The sequence below is a fragment of the Micromys minutus genome (genome assembly GCF_963924665.1).
Source record: "Micromys minutus genome assembly, chromosome: 3".
In the NCBI taxonomy this organism is placed as follows: Eukaryota; Metazoa; Chordata; class Mammalia; order Rodentia; family Muridae; genus Micromys; species Micromys minutus.
This window is the reverse complement of record NC_137972.1, coordinates 17,898,079-17,920,615: the sequence shown is the minus strand read 5'-3', so window position 1 is coordinate 17,920,615 and position 22,537 is coordinate 17,898,079. Positions and strand designations below refer to the sequence as shown.

General features: G+C 39.3%; 1 protein-coding gene across 1 annotated transcript; it reads left to right on the top strand.

The window, feature by feature from the left end:
- Positions 1-700: 700 nt before the first annotated feature.
- LOC308418414 (killer cell lectin-like receptor subfamily B member 1A) lies at positions 701-6,983 on the top strand (the record flags this gene model as incomplete). The annotated part of the gene is made up of 6 exons (XM_080913764.1): positions 701-753; positions 1,228-1,337; positions 2,580-2,678; positions 3,977-4,051; positions 4,784-4,938; positions 6,954-6,983. The coding sequence occupies 6 exons, from the start codon at positions 701-703 to the stop codon at positions 6,981-6,983; spliced, it is 522 nt and encodes a 173-aa protein (XP_080769890.1).
- Between the last annotated feature and the right edge of the window lie 15,554 nt (positions 6,984-22,537).

Below are 22,537 nucleotides of genomic sequence, written 5' to 3'. Positions count from 1 at the left end.
GGTCCTTGCTCTAAGGCTCTAGGCCTGAAGACCCTTGTAGGGTGAGCACATCCCATAGAGCCAAGTCCTCCCACCCCTGAGCTTTCATAGACAGAGTCCTCTCACTCGGGTTAATGACATTACATCCACCTGGACCTTCAGGACAAGGCAGAGCAGCGAGTGTGTCTCTGTCCTCGGTGCTTTTCCTGATGTGTCAATCATGAATTCTTCCCTCATTCATGACATTTCCACAGTGCACAGCTTCCTTCTCAGCGAGGATGTTTCAGGAGGTTCTTAGAGCCTCAACTCATGTCATGTATAACCATGGATTTTCACATATTACTATTTCTTTTTACAACATAGCATAATATGTTGTGTCTCGATTGGTGGTAATTTTGAAAAGGCAGTCACTTAAATTTAAATAGAGGAAGAACATTACATTTCATTCATTTTAAGCTTCGAGAAAAACTCAAAACAGATGGATAAAGAAATCAGAACAAAAGGGAACCACATATTACACCTTCTTTTCTTAAAACAATGATGTATGGTAGGGGCAGACACAGAGACTCACAGACAAACATTAGGCAGAGCTCAGGAACTTCATACAAGCTGGGGAAGAAGGATTATGGGAGCCGGAGGCACGGAGGACACCAGGAGAACGTGGCCCACAGAATCAACTAAGCAGGGCTCATAGACGCTCCCAGAGACTAAAGCAGCGATCATGACGCCCGCATGGGTCTGCACTCAGCCCTCTGCATATGTTATGGCTGTTAGGTGGGTGTTCTGGAATCCCTAACTGTTGGCATTGGGGTGTCTCTGACTCTTTTGTCTGCTCATGGGACCCTTTTCCTCTTGTGGGCTGTCTTATCCTGCCTTGATAAGAGGGTTTGTGCCTAGTCTTACCTCATCTTGCTATCCTGTGTTCTGTTGATATCATTGGGAGGCCTGCTCATTTCTGAAGGGAAACCAAAAGAACAGATCTGGGGCAACACAGAGATGGGGGGTGGCTGAAATTTGGAGGAAAGGAGGGAGGAAGGCTGTGGTCAGAGTGTTTTGTGTGAGAGAAGAGTACAGAAAAAGGAAAAAGACAGTAGCATGTGAGCTGGGTGAGCAGGACAGACAGCAGGGTCGGTAACCATGGAGAAACCTCAGAGACAGGTGTGGGTGAGTGTGGGACAGAGCATTCATGAAGGACTTCCTTTTGTTCATTTCACCACAAAGACCTTCAAGTTTGTCCCTGCTCACCAGTTCAGTGTCACACCTTCCATGTGCAATGGACACAGCAAAGGTCTACCTCAGTTTAAAGCCATCCAGGACTCCGGGGGCTCAGTGTGTATCACCCCCATCTCTTCCCCCAGGTCAGTAAATTTGTTTTTGCTGTTAACATTGGAATATCTTCCAGAGTTATGGTTTTTTTTTACAGTTTTAAGCTATTGCTTTGAAGATAATCAGCCATCAGTCAGTGCTGAAGGATGTAGACTGCTACAAATTTGGAGAGAGGAAAAGCTCGTACATTTTATATTTAGTCAGTCAGTGTGAAATTTGGGTAGGAATTCTTTTGACTTTAGTCACCCGACCCTGAAGACAGGATATTTTACAAAGAAAGAGATGTTTCTAGCAGACAGACTCAGTATAAAGCTTCTTGGCTGATTCATCCTTCTCTATGGAGCACAAATGCCATGAGTCCTCTCCAGAGGAGGTCACCCTGGACTAAGAGACAACCCTATCTCAGAAACAATAGAGCACAACAAAAAATATAAAAGTATGATATTTAAGGAAAGAACACTGAAAGCTACAGAACATTGTATAATATGTGCTCAGTGTCTGTCTGTGTCTGTCTATGTCTGTTTCTGTCTCTATATCTCTTTATCTCTCTGTCTCTCTCTCTCTGAGTGTGTGTGTGTGTCTGTGTGTGTGTAAGTATGTGTGTGTGTGTGTGTGTGTGTGTGTGTGTGTGTGTAGCAGTGTACATAGAGTCTGGTACTAGCCATTTTCAATCATGTAACCATTAGAGTGTTTGGAACTCAGTCAATAAGGGAATAACACGGCTGAGGTACTGAAAATACCATCTGGACTCTCGAGATGCTTCTCCTTGGATGCAATGCCTTTGATCCAAAATGGAGGTCACTGTAGACAGCAGTGAAGCAGACCCCACAACCAGGAATAGTCATATGTCAATAGCATGGAAAGTCACAATTAGCACAAAACTGAGCATCAACATGTCTCTTGACTGAAAGAAGAGGCTCCATAGAGATGCTTTGACCCCCTTTCTGAAACAGAAGGCACCATTTATTTTTTGACAGTGCTCAGCGGCTGCCAACCCATCTTCACATCTATCAAGTTTGATTCAGCCGACACTCATGTATGGACAATAGGTACCTAAGCATTACTCTTTCAGTCCTGCTGTATCAGAGCAACCAGTTGAACCCAGTGGAGAATTCATCTCATGGAATCCTGCTTTAAGATGGCAGAGAAAAGCTTATATCTGAAGCTGACTCTCTGCTTGAATCCAATTGTCCTTGTTAGTTGAAAACACGTTTAACTGTTATTCCACTGTTCTCATCTGACTTAAGTGAGTTCCAAGGTTTTTAACTTCACAGATGCCTGTCGGTGCCCACGTTCACACAGGTTGGCTCTGAAGCTCAGCTGTGCTGCGCTGATCCTTCTTGTCCTGACCGTGATTGGCATGAGTGTTTTAGGTAAGTGAGGCGAGAACTTGTGCTTCAGAATTCTTCCTCTGCTTCTGTTATAAATATCAGTGTCTCTTCACATGATTTGGAACCCTGGAGTCTGGGGGCAGGACAATGACATGAGTAGGTACGGAACAGTATCCCATTCCCAGTGAGAAATTTCACATTTCTTTCATGTTTCCAAATTTGTCTAAGACCCATTAGGGGTTATTACACATGAAGGGCTCTCTAAGAGGCCCAAGCACAGCAAAGATGGCGTCAGCAGATTTTGTTCTTTACCCATTACTCTCTCTTGCTAAACCATTGGTTTATATTTTAAAGCTATCCCACAAAGTCTATTTCCTTATTCATCTACTTCTTATGCCTGATTCATTCCTGAGGCTGATCACTGGGATCCAGCTATCAAAGTATCACAGTCCAGTAATCAAAATCCAATACTTGGATACCCTGACTAACCTGTCAATCAGGACTTCCCAACTAACCTTAGCACAGTTTTCCCCCTTTCTCCTTAAAAACCCACTCTTGCTAAATCACCTGCTGCTGTCTTTGTCTAATCCAGAAACAATTCTTCACCTTCTCTCTCTCAGGAAATATATATTTTCTCTGCTGAGAATTTGATGTCTGAATTTGTTCTTAGCTGATTGAAAGCCTCCACCCCACAACACAACAGACACACACGCACACACACACACACACACACACACACACACACACAAACACACACACAAACATACACACATACACACACATACATACATGCACATACATACACACATACACACACTCACATACACATACACACACATACATACATACACTCACACACACACATACACACACATCCACACACACACATATACATACACACACACATATAAATACACACTACATGCACCCAGAACCTAAAAAATGATTTCTACTTGTGACAAAAACAATAAAAAGCAAACTAAAAGTTTCAAGTGTTTGTTTAAGTGTCTACTAAACTCAGTAGCAGTGAGCTGTTTATTATGGAGAATGTGCTAATACGCATTTTGAAGATGAGGAGTCAGTGGGTAAGTCAAGAGTCTCTGTAAGGCTTTTGGATAATGTGTGACTAAACAGAGGTGTGAATTCACGTGTCTGTGTTTTTCTTCTTTTATATATTCTGTCTCCACACTCCTCCCTCTCCCAGTATCCTAATCTTTTATTCTTAGTCCAGATGTTCGGTTTGTTGAAATAACGTGGTTTCCTGGAGTGAGAAGTGGAACACACGTGCTCCACCATTCATTACAGCATTAATTCTCTCTGTGTGTTTTCTCATTTACCAGTGCGAGTCTTAATACAAAAACCATCCATAGAAAAATGCTGTGCCTTCCTTCAAAAAAACCTGAACAAAACCAAAGGTAATTTTTATGCCTTGTATTTTATAAGAATAATAGCTGATGTTTGCAATTTACCAGGGGTTACATCAGCCTAGGATTACAACAGTCATTTGTGAAGAAAATATATCAACATATCTTATGTTAGAGGAAATTCCTGCAGAGCAACTTGTTGAGGGTCTCATGACTGGTAGTTGATAAGGCTAGAAATGTCTTTGAAACTTGTGTGACCGTGAAGACTGAGAGCTTAACCACTTGACCACACTGCCTCACACTTGATCATTAACTTCAGAAAATGCTGTATCAAACAGTTAACTTTGCCTAAAGTTAATTAATAGAAAGTGTATTCCTTGATATTTACATTTCTTTGATATATCATGACAGCAATCTTGTTCCTGAACATATCAATAAAGTCACCCCTGTTTATAACTGGATACACACAGCAGGAACACAGTAGAAATGTACAATGTCTCCTTCTCAGTTCAGAGAGTTTAGCTAAGGGGGCCATTTTTATTGAAACCCTACAGGGAATATTTGATTAAAACATGTTGAATAGTTAATTTTGTCTGAAGTTATTTAATAGAAACAAAACTAAAATAAAGTCTTTGTTATTTATATTTCTTCAATATGTCATTACAGTAATATTGTTCCTGCTTGTGTTAATAAAAGTGTGCGTTAGTAAAAACTGCTGTGTGTAACCAGCTGTGGTTCAGCAAGAACAGCGTAGACATACACCATGTCTTCCTCTCTCTCCAGACAGTCCAGCTCAGGTAAAGTGCCCCGAGAACTGGCTTTCACACCGAGACAAATGCTTTCATGTTTCTCAATCTGCCGACACTTGGAAGGAAGGTCTAGCTGACTGTGAAGGAAAAGGAGCCACTTTGCTGCTCATTCAGGACCAAGAGGAACTGGTAAGTTGTTCAATGAAATAGAGGCATGAGCACATTCTTCAAAGGAAGTGGAGACTCTACAGTACGGAAGCTCACAGTCTGAGAGACTAATTGGACACGTGAGCCAATAGCTGCCTGTGTAATGTGAATGCTCTTGAATTATAAGTATGGGGTACAGATTTCACAAAGGAAGAGTCAACTGTGTTGGGGACTCAGGACAGTACTGGTGACCCTTGAACTAGTTTTCAGGAGTCTGGTAGAATATGAGTCACCAATACAGACTCAGGGTTAAGTCCGCTGCTCTGTTCTGATTGTAGAGATTCCTACAGAACAGGACAATGGGAACAGGCAGTCCACTTTGGATTGGATTACATTACACATGGCCAGACAAGAACTGGAAGTGGATAAATGGCTCAACTCTAAATTCCAATGTGTGAGTACTAGAGGAGCTAAATTGAATATTTATTTCTGCTCAGAAGACTGTAGGACCCTAACACTGATAATTATAGGAAATCCTAAACACTAAGAGTAGCTATTCTTTCTCATCAGATTAAAAGTCACTGGTGACTCTAAAAAGGGCAGCTGTGCCATCATCTTATGGGACAAAGTGTTTTCTGAGAGCTGTGATTCAGACAACCCCTGGATTTGCCAAAAGGAACTAAAACGGGACACCACGTGTAATGACTCCTGACTTCGAATCACATCTGGATTACTTTCCATCCACACCAGCTCTGCACCTCACCTGTCTGTGCTGCCTGCCTCCCGGTGTGCAGAGACACAAAGCACAGGCTCTGACAGCACCGTGAGTCTTACAGATTCTTTATCCTGTAAGTGTGAATGTACGCAGACACAGATGGGCCATTCTGAGAGAGGAGTCTGTGCAGTTTAATTTGGGGCATTGAGCAACTCTGAAAAGAACATTTACTGTGGCTCACAGTTCCAGAGTCCATGGTCATCGTGTTTGGGGACAAAGCAGGGAGGGAGGCACAATGCTGGGGCAGTAAAGCTGAGCTCATGTGCTGACCCTAAGGGGGCAGAGAGAGAAGTCATTAGCAATGGAACGGGCTTCTGAAATCTGTAAATAAAAGACTTCCTCCAACAAGACCAAAATTCTTATGGCCCATATAGATTTATAAGAATTTAATAATTTAAAATGCCCTTAATAAAATTTGAAAACTTCCCAAAATCTTTTTAGTTGCATGACATTTTAAAAGTTCAAAGGCCAAAGTCTCCTCTGACACACAGCAATTTCTTAATTGTAACCCTCTGTAAAATAAAAATAAAAACAAATTACAAACTTTCAAGACACAATGGCACACATATGCTTTTACCTTTCCATAAGGGATGAAAGGGGCACAAGGAAGAAGTACTGGATCAGAGCAGGGCTGAGACCACCAAGGCCAACTCCAAATCTATGCTACATTGGAAGTCAAAGGCTCCAGTGTGTCCAATTCTGTCTTTGCTGATTGCAACCTACTTCTTCATCTTCGTTGTTTTCACTGTTCTTCATGAATGGAACGTGTGCTGGTTCCATTTCCTCTCCACAGCTCTCCTTGGTGCTTGTCCCATAACTCTGGCATTCCCAATATCTTGGAGTTTCCAGTGCCATCCCAGCTTCCTTTTCACACTTTCCCACAATGGTGTCTCTGAACTTCAATGCAGGTACTCCCCTGCCATACACTTGGTGTCAGAGGCATGCCTTACCTGTGGAGGAAGAACCACAAACACTTTCTGTGTTCTTCATGACTTTAAAGCCAGAATCATGTGGCCAGTACTGTCTAGTTCGACTGCCTGCTTATGGTGGAACCTGACCCCTTCCTGGAGTTACATTTGCATGAACTTTGATTTGTTGTTGCTCTTTTGGAACAGATAATTCCTTAGGCCTTTTTCAAAAGTTTCAGGATTATCTAGGTGGGGTTTGTTCTGAGGGCAGCACACCCATTATTCCATTAACCTTGTCTCAACTCAAATTCCATGTGTTCTTTCTCACTTCAAAGTGTACATTTTGTATTTCCCATGTTTTTTTCTCATTGTAGATCTACACAATCACATATGTAATCATGTGATCACGAATAACTACACACCAAAAAATTTGTATTAGGCTGCCTTGAAATCTCTTCCAGTGAATTAGTGCTAAACTCTTCAGCTTAGCCTCTTAGGACAAGAGCAAAAAACATCCATCTTATTTATTAAAATATTCCAAGAATGGTGTCTGACTCAGTTGCTAATATTGTTCCCCCTTGAGTCCTCTTGAGCTGGGCCTCCATAGTCTTGATTGCTCTCCCACCACTGTCTTCTCGTCTACTAGAACGGTCTAGTAAGCCCTACTTACAGCCTTCAAATTTACACAGTGGAAATTTCCGAAATCCTGCACATTGTTTCAAACAGCACAGTCAGGCTGCCACAGCAACACTCCTCCTGGCACCAACTTCTGTCTTCAGTACTTTTCTATTTCCGTGAAGAGACAACATGACTAATGCAATTTATTCAAGAAAACATTTAATTGGGGCTTATTATCCTAGAGATTTAGTCCATGTCCATTATGAATTATGGGAAACTCGAAAGCTAGCTGGCAGCCATGGGGCAAGAAAAGTAGCCTTCCATCCTGATCCATGACTTAGAGGCAGAGAAAGAACTGAGTGTGAATGATAGAGCTTTTTAATCTCTTCCAAATAAGGCTACACTTAATCTTTTCTAAACAATTCTACCAACTAGGGATTAATCATTCAAATACATGGGGGCCGTTCTTATACAAACTATCACAGTAATGTTCCTTTTATTTGATCAATTATAAACCTTGTCAAAATTATTCAGATCCCTATGGTCCCATTTGTCTATTTTGCTTCTGTTGCCACAGACATTACCAAGTGTAATGTCAGGATAACAGTACAACATCACGGATATGTGTGTCTTACAGTTCATGAGGGCAGTGACCATGTCATTCCCAGAAGACAGAATTTTAGGATGCTTTTGCATTCTTTTCACCTGCTTCCACCATAATGTTCCCTGGGTAGGAATTAATATAGACATCTCTTTTCAGTTGGAGCCCTCACATTTATTCTTGACACTTTGATCATCTTTGACTAGAAAAAAAAAGGATATTTAGGTATGAGGACATGACCATTTAACAAATGAATAACAATTGGTTTCTCCCTTGGACCTATGATACCTATAGCCCTGGGTTTTACTACATTTATAGCACCAGGCACGAGTTCTCTCCTATAGAGTAGGGGACCTCAAATCCAATTGCAAACCAGATGTTTACCCCCATCGCCTTCATACCAGTATTGCACTGTGGTTATCTTGTGTGGCTGATTGATGCTGTAGGGCAAGACTGCTAATGGCTTCTCCCTCAACAAGCTGCACAGTTCCTTCCAGCATTACAAAAGCTTACCAACATCTTAGAGGGTTCTGATTCAATTCCAGATTCATTAATTTATGTTCTGAAAACATGTAGTATCAGCATTTGGCCCTTGCCTAATAATAAAGGTGTAAAATAAAAACCAAACGCAAATAATCTGAGTTTTTGGGACCTCTGGGGTGTCCCTTATAAGTATCTTAAAGATATCCCATGTTTGGAACTGAAATATTAGTTAAATAATCACATACACATGCAAATATAAAATTATTTTCCAAGCAGCTTACACATTTGTCATGATTTAGTTTAAGAAGTATTCTGTTCCTTTCTTTTATTGAATCTTTGTCTTATTCAGGGTTTCTATTCCTGTACAAACATCATGACCAAGAAGTAAGTTGGGCAGGAAAGGGTTTATTCAGCTTATACTTTCAGCTGTTTATTACCAAAGAAATTTAGGTCTGGAACTCAAGCAGGTCAGGAAGCAGGACCTGATTCAGAGGTCATGGAGGGATGTTACTTACTGGTTTGCTTCTTTTTCTTGCTCAGCCTGCTTTCTTATAGAACCCTGGTCTACCAGCCCAGAGATGGCACCACCCACAGTGGGCTGGGCCCTCTCCCCTGATTACTAGTTGAGAAAATGCCTTACAGCTGGATTTCATGGAGGCATTTTCTCAACTGAGGCTCCTTTCTCTGTGATAATTCCAGCTTGTGTCAAGTTGACACAAGACCAGCCAGTACAATCTTCTTTTGCTATTTAATTTTTTTTTTTTATGACCAGGACCTAAAAAGACCAGTCCCACCTCTTACCCTTTGCATCGGATCTTTCTCTGCAATACATTTTTGTCAGGTTGAATTTATTTTATTTCTCAAACCAGTTTTTCTGCCTCCCTCCTTTTGTACTGTCTGGCTATCCACATATGGTGTCAATAAGAAAACTAGAACATTCTATTTCCGCCCTTTGTTTGGCTTCATGGGGAAGGAGCTTCTCTGTGATGACCCTGGCAAGTAGGTAATTATTCAGTTACATGTCCTGAGCAAAAGGTCCAGGGGATCAGAGATAAAAGACAGCATGGGGGAGCATGATTTTGAGAGGTCTTGCAGTTGCTATGTCTTATGCCAAGGAAGCTTGTTAATAAATACAGCATTTTGTACATTAATTCCATGGGGAGAGATGGGACAAAGCCAGAAGAAAGCTATCATACAATAGGATGAGATCAGCAAAAAGGTAGCCAAGTAGAGATGCACCACTGGGAACACAGAGAGTCTCAAGAGCATGACAGATGGTGCACACATAGGCCTTGGGGCTGATGAGTCACATCTTTATGGGGAAAAGCCAAGTTTCAAGGAATTGAAGCATTAATTCCCCAGACATGTCTTACCAAGTTCACCCCTGGACAATGACACAGAATTAGGTTCTTTTTGTCCTTTAATTATGACTTCTGAGAAAGCTGTGGGTAGGTCTGTCTCTCAACAGTGTGGGAGTTTCCTTCCTGGATTGCCTACATGGGTGTGTTCTCAGTTGCCTGCTTCCTTCTCTGTAATATATCTCCTTGGTTTAAATGGGGTGGGTTGCAACCTCCTAGCTAGTGTCCAAACTTCCCACAGAGCTACTCTGGTATGTGTGCCAAAGCAATGCCTCTAGGAAGCAAGGAGCTCTTGTAGCTTCCTGGTGAGCCTCTCTCTTATGGCAGCCATTGCTTTGCATTTTGAGCCTGAAGCTTATGATCTTCTCTCACAACTGCCAGTTCTAACTCATATTTTACCTTCTTGCAAAAAATGTATTCTTTTACCATGTTCCTTTTCACATTTAAGAGTACTATTGCTTATGTTTTAGTCTATTTTTATACATCCTAATTCCATTATTTATCTGGAGGATTTGATATAAAAAGATGCTTCTAGTAAAAACCTTGGGTTTATTTCCCTTGAGATACTCTGTATAAATTTTATTATTGCCATAATATAAAACCATGGATAACTTATAATCACTCACAATTTGACTTTGATTTAATATCTTCTGATATATATGTAACACCACATTCTCTCTCTCTCTCTCTCTCTCTCTCTCTCTCTCTCTCTCTCTCTCTCTCTCTGTCTCTCTCTCTTTCTCTTTCTCTCTTTTATTTTACTGTGATAATAAGATTAATGTAAATCTGAATTCTGATATATATACATATATATATGAGAGAGTATATCTATGTATATATACATATACTTTGATTTAATATCTACTGATTTGTATGTAACACCACATTGCAATTTCTTCCAACAATGCTCTATCTTCCTGCTTCTCTCTTCATATCTTTCTCTCATTCTCTCTCTCTCCTATTTTATTGTGACAAGGTAATTGTGAATTCATATATATATATATATAAGCATTTTGACAACTGACAATCAGGAATCAGGTAATCAAAGACATTATTAGCTCAAAACCACAGCTAAATTCCCCAGGAATGCTATCTCAGGATGGTTTTCTTTTTATCCATTCAACAATGGCTACTTTACTGTGCAGTGGTTGATGTTGCTCCTCATAGTTTGTAACTGGGCAAGTAGTCAATTTGCTTCACTTCCATATGAATAAAGGGCACTCATCTCTCTTTTTTTCTCAGTTAGTTCACACTGTATCACAGAGACATTTGTAAGCATCTTTCTAAAAACCATCTACTTTGACCTACTTTTCTTAGCAGAGCTATTATGAATTCTTGTAGCCACAGATGGCTTAAGAACTTACAGCTAACATTGTGTCCTCAGAGAGTCATTTGAATCTTCTGTTTGGAGCACCAGACTTCTCTTTACTCTATTGATATTTCTAAGTCATCTCCTTGTTGCATTACTCTTGGTGCTGTCTAGATGGGAAAATTATCATTTCAACTGCATCAGAGTGTACTGTGAAGTGTTTTCCTTCATGTGGCAACTTAATTGCGTTCAAGAGAAAGTACAGTGGCGGGCCATACCAAGTCCACTGTAGCTCTGGGTTGCATGGGCCTGGTGTGATAACAACCCACCAAGGAAATTGTGAGTAGAAGCAGCGTGGCAAGGTGCCATGCTGGAACAAATCATTGTGCTGGAACAGCATGCAGACTGCCTAGGTGAGAGAATACTAGGAGGCCAGCATGGAGCCACTGAGATAAATTATTGTTAGTTGAATATAGCTCTGCAGTACAGGAACTAACGCCAGGGAGCAACTGCCCAAGTCAGAGAGAGCAGGATAGGGTACAAAGCAGTAATGCATGGAAACCAGTAGCTGTGCTTTTTATTTTCCACAACATCCCCTTGGCTTTCATTGACTGGAAGACTGCTTACTTAAGTTTTGTTCCATGAGCAAACTTAATACTGGTATGTTTGTTCACACATTTCCCCATATAAGGCTATACTATCTTGATAAAAGAAGAAGTTTTTGTGGCAAGAACATGCATTGCTAACAAATTTCTGAGTAATTCTTATATAAAATAAGTCCTGAGACCCTTATATATCAAAATATCTTTATAGAGTTGCTAGTTTTTCTAAAAATGGATAAATTCATTCAAGATGGACAACTGGGAAAATCTTGCACACCTACTCAAATCTTCGGTTTAGATTAAGTGTGAGACAGAGCCCTGTGCTTGGCGTTGAGTAAAGTGAGTGCCATCTAACAGAGACAACTGAGGAGTTTCGCTGCATCTTGAGTGAGCTGTGAGACCCTCATGCTGGCTTCCCCTCTCCTTGTAATCATGTTGTCTGTATGCACATCCTGGCTTCTGGATCTCAAAGCCAGCTGACTGTAGCCACTGCCCTGTAATTGTCAGTGTCTCGGTCAGTTCCATTCTGATAACAGACTTCAAGGAAACTCTTTCTTCCCTTCTTTTTATCTTGTGACATGAGAACGTCTGACTTGGGGGAAATTTGTCATCCTTTCTCTAAGGCTCTAGGCCTGAAAATTCTTGGAGTAATTTGCACATTCCATAGACCCAATTCGTCCACTCCCTGAGCTCTGGCAGATAGAATCCTTAGCTCAGTTGAATGTTGATACATCAGTATGGACCTTCAGGACAGTGGTAACAGGAGTGTGTGGCTCTTTCCTCCTTGCTTTTCCTATTGTGTCAGACATGATTGTTGTTTAGTGTTTAAAGCACATTTATGCTGTCATTTCCACACTTCAAAGTTTCCTTCACAACATGGATATTTCATAAGGATGTTGGAGTTCATTGCATCTCAAAGAACACCAGAGAATTTTACATAATTTTATTTTCTCAACATGGCACAGAATAATTCCTGGGACTGGGTGGGGTGGAATCCATAAAATTTTAATTAAGTTTGAGCACTTTTTTTATCCTGGGCCTTGAAAGAGTAACTCAAAACAGATGGTTAAAGGAAGAAAAACAAGATGTCCAGATGAGATCATGTGTTCCATCTTTTGTTTCAAAGATGAAATCATGGAATTATGCTGGCATAACAGATGCAGAGTTTAATGACTAAAGACACCCTCAGCTGCAAGTGTGGGTGGTGTGGACACAACTGTCAGAGTGACCACAGCGGACTTCCTTTGGTTAATGTTGCTTCTCAGAACTTAGAATCTGTTACTGTTCAAAGTTCCCATCTCCTGTCTACAATGGACACATGAAGAGTCTATGGCCATGTAAAGGCATTTAGGTACCCCCATCTTTCCCCTCAGGTAAATGACATTATTTCTTCTTTTGGAATTTGCATGTATTCTAGATATAAGCCGCTCTTGTTATATTACAAATTTAACTGATTGCTTTGGGAAGGTAAGATGACTCCTCAGGTAAAAAGTACTGGCTGCAGAATCCTGACAACTGAGGTTCAATCCCCAGTTCCCTTGATGGACAGAGAATCAGCACATGAAAGTTGTTCCCTAATAGCAACACCCAGTGTATCAACCATGTGCATACATACACAGACACACACAGACACACTCACACACACACACACACACACACACACACACACACACATTAATTAGAAACCTGTAAGCAGTGGTTTTGTTGGTGTTGACAGGTGTGGGACAGCTTGCCTGTAGATATCTATAGCACCAGAGAGAAAAAGCTCACATGTTTCCAGGTAAGGAACAAACTCTGCCTCAGCTCTACTGCAGTTGAACCCCTAACATTTAGCATTAGGGAAAATCAGCCCTCTTTTTTGTCCAGAGAGTTTAGTAATCTTACTGAAATAACTTGCAAGACTGAAGTAATACTCAAGAGGATAACATAACATTAAAATTATGAAATGGTGGAAAATGTGTCCAATTGTCCTGAGAGAGTACTGCACTCTGTGACCCAACTGGGCTCACTAATATTAATAACACTGCAATATTTTCTATGTAACATCATTCCTATATTATGAAAACAGTGTGATTATCAATGTTAACGAATGTTTTGTTAGGATCTATTAAATTATAAAAGTTAAAATTAGAAAAATATCTGAAGAGTTGTTAGCTTCATCTTCATGTCACGGACAGAAGAAAGTGGAGGCTTTGACAGTGCTTAGGAGGCTCCAAGAGAGACAGTGGAATAGAAAGAAACATGTTTCCTTCTGCTTGTGTTTCTGCTCAGCAAAAGTAGAGGAGGGGCTTGTTGAAATGGAAATAAAAAAATGAGGTTTGAGAAAGACAATGGGATTTCCTCAACAATACTCTATATGATCCCAAATGAAGAGGCCAGAAAATGTGCCTACCCTCATTGTGATTATGATCCTACAAGCATCAGCTTAAATGAAAAGATGAAGGACAAAATTATTAGAATAAAGCCAACAAGGCATGTGACCCAGTAGTGAAGGAACTGAACCAACTTGTACCCATTTACTAGAGGGCGCAAACTGCGGGAAATTCATACCCCAGTAGCTCTATCTATTACTCAGTAAAAAAACAAGCACAGAAATAGGTACATGGGTAGTGACCTGCTCAGTGACCAAATGACAAAACATTTGCTGGGTAGATAAAATGTATACAGAGCTCACTCATCCATCCATCCATCCATCCATCCATCCATCCATCCATCCATCCATTCATTAAAATATAATACCTATGTTATGTCAGTATTTCTCGAGATGCTAAAGATCCAACTGTAAATATGGACATCTTTTTCTTATAGGGTTTCTAGGAAGGTGTAGTATGTTATGGTGAACAACAGCAAATAAATAAATTAATTAATTAAAACAATCTGAATGGAAATTGAGATGTTTGCCATTAGAGAAACATCTTGTAAAGGAGACAAATCAAGACAAGCTTTCCTGACAGATGATGCTGGAGTCCAGCCCTGAAAGATGCAGGGGACCTAGGGTGAGTATCGGAGAGATGAGTCTGAGCGATGAGTCCTCTAGGAAGCTTTACCTGCAAATGTAAGGAACAGATAATGTTTCCCTAATTAGTTCTTGATTTGGTCAATAAAGGAAGAAGCCAATTGTTGGGTGAATGTTCTGGTCCCAGAAGGAAGAGAAGGGACACTGGGAAAGAGGAGGGCTTTTGACCAGGTTTTGAAACAAGAAGCATGCAACGAGCATGTAAGATCTTGGGTGGCTGGAAATGGCAACTTCACTATGGGTAGATGGATAAATAGGTCAGTCCAAAGATTAGGGCAGGGAATTTATATATACAGCAATTGTGCAATGTGGCTTGTTTTAAAATAATAAAGCTGTCTAGTGTTTTCCTTCCCTGAAGCTAAAGTGAGTAGGAGAAAGAGAGCAGCCAGATGATAGCAGGTGGCCTGGCGAAGCTAGACAGAAGGAACAGACAAACAGGAAGTGAGGCAATGATCCTACTTTTCAAGTCCAACACACAGCATCCTTCCATGACATTCTTACTTCATTTCAGAGCACACAGCATTGCTCACTGTCCACATTGTATTATGAGACTTACAGCTGCCAGATATAGAATGGGCTTGGTTAAGAAGAAAGTGTGTGTGTGTGTGTGTGTGTGTGTGTGTGTGTGTATGTATGTGTAAAATAGTGCACATAGAGTATAGCACTAGCTCCAGTCAGTCCATTAGGAATGTTAGAAATACTCCTTGTAGTTAAAGGAGGTCTTGTGTAGTTATGAAACCACCTCTGACCTTTATCTCAGATATACACAAGTGGATTTAACAAGAGTATGTTTTGTCCTTCTTAGATGCCTGAAGGGGACCAGACTGGCATCACATGGCTCTGAAACTTGGCTGTGCAGGGCTGATCCTTTCTCTTTAGCCTGATTGGACTCAGTGTCTTAGGTAGGTGAGGCAAGAGCTTTTGCTTCATAATTTTCCACATAAACAGTACTCCTCTCTATAGTATTTGGAAACTCAAGGAGTTGAGCCTGGGGTAAAGTCAATGTCATATAATGTTATAGAACAATATCTGTTCATTGTCTACTGTGGAAACTTCACATTTCTTTCATGCAGTGTGGCTGCTCAAGAGAACAGGACTAAGCCAATAGGTAACAGTGTGGCTGGAATTTCTCAAGGATAATAGTTGACAGAAAATGTGAGTTACCTTAGTCAAATGGTCCTCGATGAAGACACTACAACACCATGGTTTTGTTTGAGAATACAACCATAAAGATAAGAAGTCATGAAGATGCACACAGTTTATAATGCTGGAAACTGCATTCAAAGCCCAATGACCATAACATCTATGAGCTTAGGCACCTGTCCTGCTGCCTCAGGCTCTGGTGCGCATGATTCCTAATAGGTATACATGATCTCCACTAGGCAGTGTGGTGGTTTGAATATGCTTGGCCTAGGGACTGGCACTATTAGTAAGTATAGCATTGTTGGAGTAGGTGTGGCCTTGTTGGAGAAAGTGTGTTACTCTCTTACTCTCTGTCTCGGTGGACAATGAGACCCTCCTCCTCACAAGCTGGGAGCCAGTCTTCTCCTAGCAGCCTTCAGATGAAGATGCAGAACTCTCATTTTCTCCTACACCATGCTTGCCTGGATGCTGCCATGTTCCTTGATGATAATGAACTGAACCTCTGAACCTGTAAGCCAGCCCCAATTAAATGTTGTCTTTGTAAGAACTGCATTGGTTATAGTGTCGATTCACAGCAGTAAACCCCTAATGATGACATAAAGTTTAAAAAGTATGACATTGGATCATTTCAATTAATATGTTGAACAGTTTAATTTGTCTGAAGTTAATTAATAAAAACCAATTATAAGATGAGTTCTTTGTTATCATTTGTGATTTCTTGACATATAACAGCATTAGACATGTTCCCACGTGCACTAATGAAGCACCTACTGTGTGTAGTTGCTTGCATTACAGCAGAAACATAACATGTCTTCTTTCTTACTCTAGGGAGATCAGCCACACTATAACTCTGGAAAGACTGGCATCCATGTCAAGAAAAATGCTTATTTATTTCTTAAACTTCCAGTACTTGGGCTGAAGGTCTAGTTGATTGCTCTGTGAGAGGAACTACTTTGCTGCTCATTCAAGATAAAGAAGAATTGGAAAATTGTTAATTAAACTTGCTCAAATAGAAAATAACACTTTTCTTTAAGCTATATAGACATCTCTGGACTTTAACCCATTGTCTATGCTGAGTAAGTGGAGACTTGAATTTTAAACAGGTTATTTATGAATTAATAGCTAACATAAATAAATAAAATATATAAATTTTATCTATCTATCTATCTATCTATCTATCTATCTATCTATCTATCTATCTACCTGTCTAGATTTCACTACTTAGAATAATGATGGTCAAAAGCTAGGAAGGACTTCAAGCAGAAGTAATAGTGTTTTAAAAAGTTAGTAGAAGAAATTAAATCATGAATGAACATTGTAGTTAAAGTCTCTCACTTGCTTTTTGAGTTAAGAATTAATGTAAGAGTTCTTAAAGGAAAAAGAACAGTTTTTTTTTATTGGACTAAATTAAGTACAAGATCTGGAAATTAATAAATGGTTCTATTTTAAATCCTCTCCTGAAAGTTTTAAATGAGCTAATTTGAATATTCAATTCACATCCATTTTACTAAAAATTAAATTTTGTAATTTTAATTTAATTTATAAATTCTTGAAAGGTTCAGTTTGAAGAAAAAAAGCTAAAAGATTGAAAAATAAATGTAGGGATATTTACAGACACCCTGTTGAGTAAGGTTTATAGTTTCACTAGCATGCTGGTCACTAAGGTAACATCATACTTGTTGTGCCAGCCCAAAGGGCTCCATGAAGAAATGGACAGAGACAAAGTCACAGGGAGCCCTGCTACTGCCTGATGTGTGACTGCTTCAGCTGGGAACAGGCTGGTCTTGAACTCATCCTTCATGTAATCATCCAGAAAATGCCTGTGTTGGTGCTTGGCATTTGTAGAAACTCAGGGTATGGGATTAGTACTGTGATTAAGCACAGAACCACTAGCCTTTGGGGTGAGACCGAAAGGTACCCAATCATGTTTCACATGAGCTAATGTACTTTTTGTCTCTGCATCTGATTTTCTAGACCCACTGTGTTCAGTCTACATGTTCAATCCTGTTACTAAGCCATTATTATGTGTAAGTGTTATCATATATTCATGTATATATCAATATCATCTCTAAGCATTAACTGGCTAGATCCTATATATTTAAGGAAACTAGTGCTCAGCAGGATGAGATGCTTTTCACATGATCATATGACATGTTCGTAGTAGAATGAGGAGTTTTTGTTCCAGATTCCCAAAGCTTCTTCTTTTCATACATCATTAAGAAGATTTTGGCTGAGTCTTGGTTGATGTTTATCTTGGTGGTATAACATTCCTTTATAGTTAAACAACTTTGAATATGCAATTGTGCTCCTCCTGTCATGTAAGAAGTTAAGACAACTAGGGTACTTTCTTAATGAGTATTCCTGCCACTAATAATTATGCTAATGAGAATATAATGCAAAACAAACAGGCAAAACAGCAACACCAAGTGTTGGGGATGGCTTGGCCCTGGAACAACTTCTTTAATGTAAGCTAGAAGTTCCCAAGATGAGAACTTAATGACGTTATAGATTTGGAATCATAAGGCACTTGTGTAAATCCCACCATGCAGAGTTCAGTGAGCCGCCATCCACCTTTAGGCCAGCCTGCTCCAGTCTTGCTCTGGAGTTTACATTCACTTTGATTTACAGTGCTTTGTTAAACAAAATTTTGCTCAAACTGTCTTAGGTGAATTCTTTCTGTGAGAAGATAAGAATAGAAGAGAAACTATCAGCTGGTAAGAAGGACTCCATTGGAACCTAACATAGAGGGGAACATTCCCATAATTTTTAATGTGCCCACAGCCTTTTGAGATAGTGGTGGTTGGTACCAGCCTTCTGATGCTGCTGAGGATGATGTAAGTCCTTCTAAATGGGTCATGATTCATTACACATGGGTGTTAGTTCTGAAATCAAGTATCCCTAAACATATGTCGGCAGGGATATTTTCCCATGACACTTACCCCAATGAAATAAATTGACTGTCTCTGTCTCTTTCACTCCAATATTAACTTAATATTGAATAAGGTCCTACTGAGATCATTTCTAGAACTCATGTTGTGAATGTGGAATCTTACCGGAAAGCCAAGTCTTACTGAATCTCACCAGGGTAAAAATATCAGGTTTGATTGAGATTGTCACAGGTGTGTAATCCACCTGGCAGATCTGAATCAGTGTGTATTAATACCTCTAATATGATTGGAAGCCACCACAATAGTCAGTGTTAGTTTGGTGTCTTTACTAAACAAGATAAGAGATGACAATATTGAAGAGACGAAGCAAAGAAAAACTGCCTCCTTTCTCTCATGTAAATGAAACCTAACATGGCTGTCATGAAAAACATTAAGACATTCTTCTCAAAAATTAAAAACAAATTTATTGCACCATCAAGCAATCTCACTCTGACTGTATTTAAATATAGAAAAAAAATCTGGGTTGTTCTAAAATTTAATATTGACAGTTGAAGAATGCACAGGTATTAATTTCCAACTTTTTACCCTAAAGTAGTGCCATCCTTGATGACGAGTTGTGTTTTTTGAATCAAGAAATTGGCAGGTTCCATCTTTTAATCCAATTTTCCACTAGTTTTATTTGCCTGGGGAATGGGCACCATTAATATTCATTTATTACTGAAATGTGTGTATTATTTTCCGTCACTTTGTACTCCTTTTTTCTTTAGTGTTTGTTTGTTTGTTTTATCCCATTCCTTTCTTAACCATTTTTAAGCATAGTTTCTTTCTCCTTTTTCACCTCACCTCGTGTATCTGCTTGTCTTTACCTTCAGGTTAAAGTGTTCCTTTATAGGTCTTATATGGAATTCTCTTGGTGGCCATGAATTTCTTTAGTTTATTTTTATGTTTTTATTTTTAATATTCATTAGTAACTATTTTAGGAAAATGTATTCAAAGTCATATATTATTATTTCTGCTTTATTTCAACATTATTTTGAGCATAAGAAATAATTTTAATACATTAATTAAACTTGGGCATATCATATAAACACCTCAACAACATCTTTATTTTTCTATTTTTTCACCAACAACAGCAGGGAAAGAGTGCTTAGTGTGTGGTTCTCATCTAATACAAATAAGTGAGGAGCTCAGAAAATATAAATGAGTGAAGATGTGAATTAGAATTTTAAGTCTCTTACAGGGTTGTTTTTGGATAAACCTTTCAAGATTTTGTCAGTTCATGTCAGTTTTTGTTCTGATATCATTCATTTCTTCTTCACTTGATGAGTTTTAAAATAATTGTTTAGAAGTCCACCCCTAAGAGCTGGGACAATGGCTCAGTAGTAAAAAGCACTCATTGTTTTTTCAAAAGGCATAGGTCTTATTCCCAGAACATGGGATGTGAGCACAAACCCCGTCACTCCACAGCAGGTAACGCCCTCTTCTGGCCTCCTTGAGAGCTCTCAGGTATTTGGCATACTTGTAAATAAAAACTAATCTTTAGGATAAAAAAAATGTCTAATTCTATCCTCTATGGGTCTAGTTGAGATTATTTCAGACGTCAGGGAATTCTATTTTTAGTGCAGTCTCACTACAAATCCAATCTTGGCCTTAAACTCTGCAGTACATATATTCTAGTTTTATTTCTATTCTCTTATTAAACTGAGTGAAGTGTGCCACTTTGGGGCCATATGTTGCATGCACTTAATCATTATTACACTATGTGCCACTTGATCAAGATGCTTGGTTGGGCTGTATGGTTTTCTTTTTATTTTTAACCCTTACATATTGATTTATTTGACTCATTCAGAGAACATGAATATTGAGCAAACCAACACACTGATTCTGAAAGAAATAAATATTGATTTGTTACTTCTAAAGCTCAATGATACACAAGAAAAAGACTAAAAGTAAAACAAAATGCATACCACCTACAATTGTTCATCATGTTCTGTCCAATTAAGGTATGAACGTTCAACTGAGTTTGCTAAATATAATCATGGACAGAGGCCATGGCTTCTTTTGGTTCAAGCTTGCAGTTCTGAGAAATAGCTACGTCAGGACTCTTTTATTTCTAACTTCTCCCTCATAGCCCAGTGGAGTGGATAACTTGAGGAATTCTGGCACAGTGTAGATCCAAGCACATTGATGATCAGTTATTCATATTTTTATAATGTCATGCTTGTGACAGATGACTTGTAGCATGGTTATTTAATGAAGTTGTATGGTTTTCTAAATTAGTATCCATGGTGTTTACCACTAGGGCACAGCCAAAAATAACCCAGATAAACAACAACACAAGAACAATGAAAAATTTATTATCATCTCAACCAAAGCAAACAAATCACTAACAAACAATTTATATGCATTTCAGATTGAGCCCATTAAATTACATAATGCTAAATTAGGAATACAAGGGCGCAAATAACTCTAAATATGATTGTCATCTGTGGCCTATTCAGCATAACAATCACCTCAGTGTTCTGTAACTTTAAACACAGAACTTCAGCTTTGTTATGGGATTAGATTAGATATCTCCATAGGTCAAGTGTCAGATTGTGGACTGGATAACTCAGGAGTTATCACCTGAGGTTCAGCTGACATAACACATGCTTCTGGTTTTTATCACCTTGTTTACATGACCATTAGACATAGTTAACAGGCATTAAGATTGTGCCTCTGTGAAGCTCTGTGCACCCCCCTGCACATTCTGCTGGACAAACTAAGTTCAATCCAAGTTCAAAGGTGGGTATTTCAAGTCACATTAAGGAAAGATGTGGAACTAGAACTTTTATTTAATTTCTATCATAATAAACTTTAATACTATTTTGTTTTGTACTAAACCCTAGATAGTTTGTATAGAAAACTCCGTTAGGACTACATGGCCTCAGAAGTATTTTCGTGCTAGGAGTGGTGGTCTATAACTATAACACCAAGAAACAAAAGTTAACGGTCATCCTCAGCTGCATAGTGAATTTGAGGCTAGCCTGTGTTATATGAGACCCTCTTTCAAAAAACAAAACATCCTCAATACCTAGGTCAAATAAGATGATTGTCATCAACCATGTGGCTCTTGCTTTGCATGTAGTGGTGCTCTCTGTGGAAGAGTCTGTAGACAGGAGGATAACAGGGACTACTGCCAGTCTACTTCCAAGATCAATGAGAGACCATGACTCAAAGAATAAAATGAAGAGATGATAAAAGTGCACATCAGAAATCTTCTTCTGTTCTCCCAGACATGTGAATTTGCATGCTTGTTCACTTGCACTCGTGCACACACGCGTGCGCACACACACACACACAGAGAGAGACACACAGAGACATGAAGAGAATTTCATTCTATGAACTATGTCTCATTTTTTTGAAAATATTTTTTTCTAGGGGATGTGCCTTGGGTTTGGTGAAGAATAAAAGTGTAACATATATTAGAGACTTGTAACAAAAGAGGAAAAGCTGGGATGCTTTAAATGCTTTTGAATTTAAAACCACAGGTGTATTCTCACTTAAATTCAAAACCGTGTTATTTGCCCCTTGTGATCATAATAAATATGTATGGCTTTGAAAGCCCATTGCTTAGAGAAGCTTCATGTCTATGAAAAAGCTCAAGAATAGTTGAATCAACAGTTATTCTCTCTCCCTTCAATCTCATACTTACCTCACAATATTTTTCTCCAAATCTATTTATCTTCCCCCCCCCCTTTGTTTGTTTTAGACAAGGCTTCTCAGAGTAGCCCTGGCTGTTCTGGCTGAAATTCGCTGTGTAGACCAGGTTGGCCTCAAACTCTGAGATACTTTTGCCTCTGTATCCTAAATGCTGAGATTATAGCTATGAGTCACTAATGGCTGCCTATTGACTTCTTTTATTGTGAATGATTTGAAATAAAACTTGAACGAAATCCCT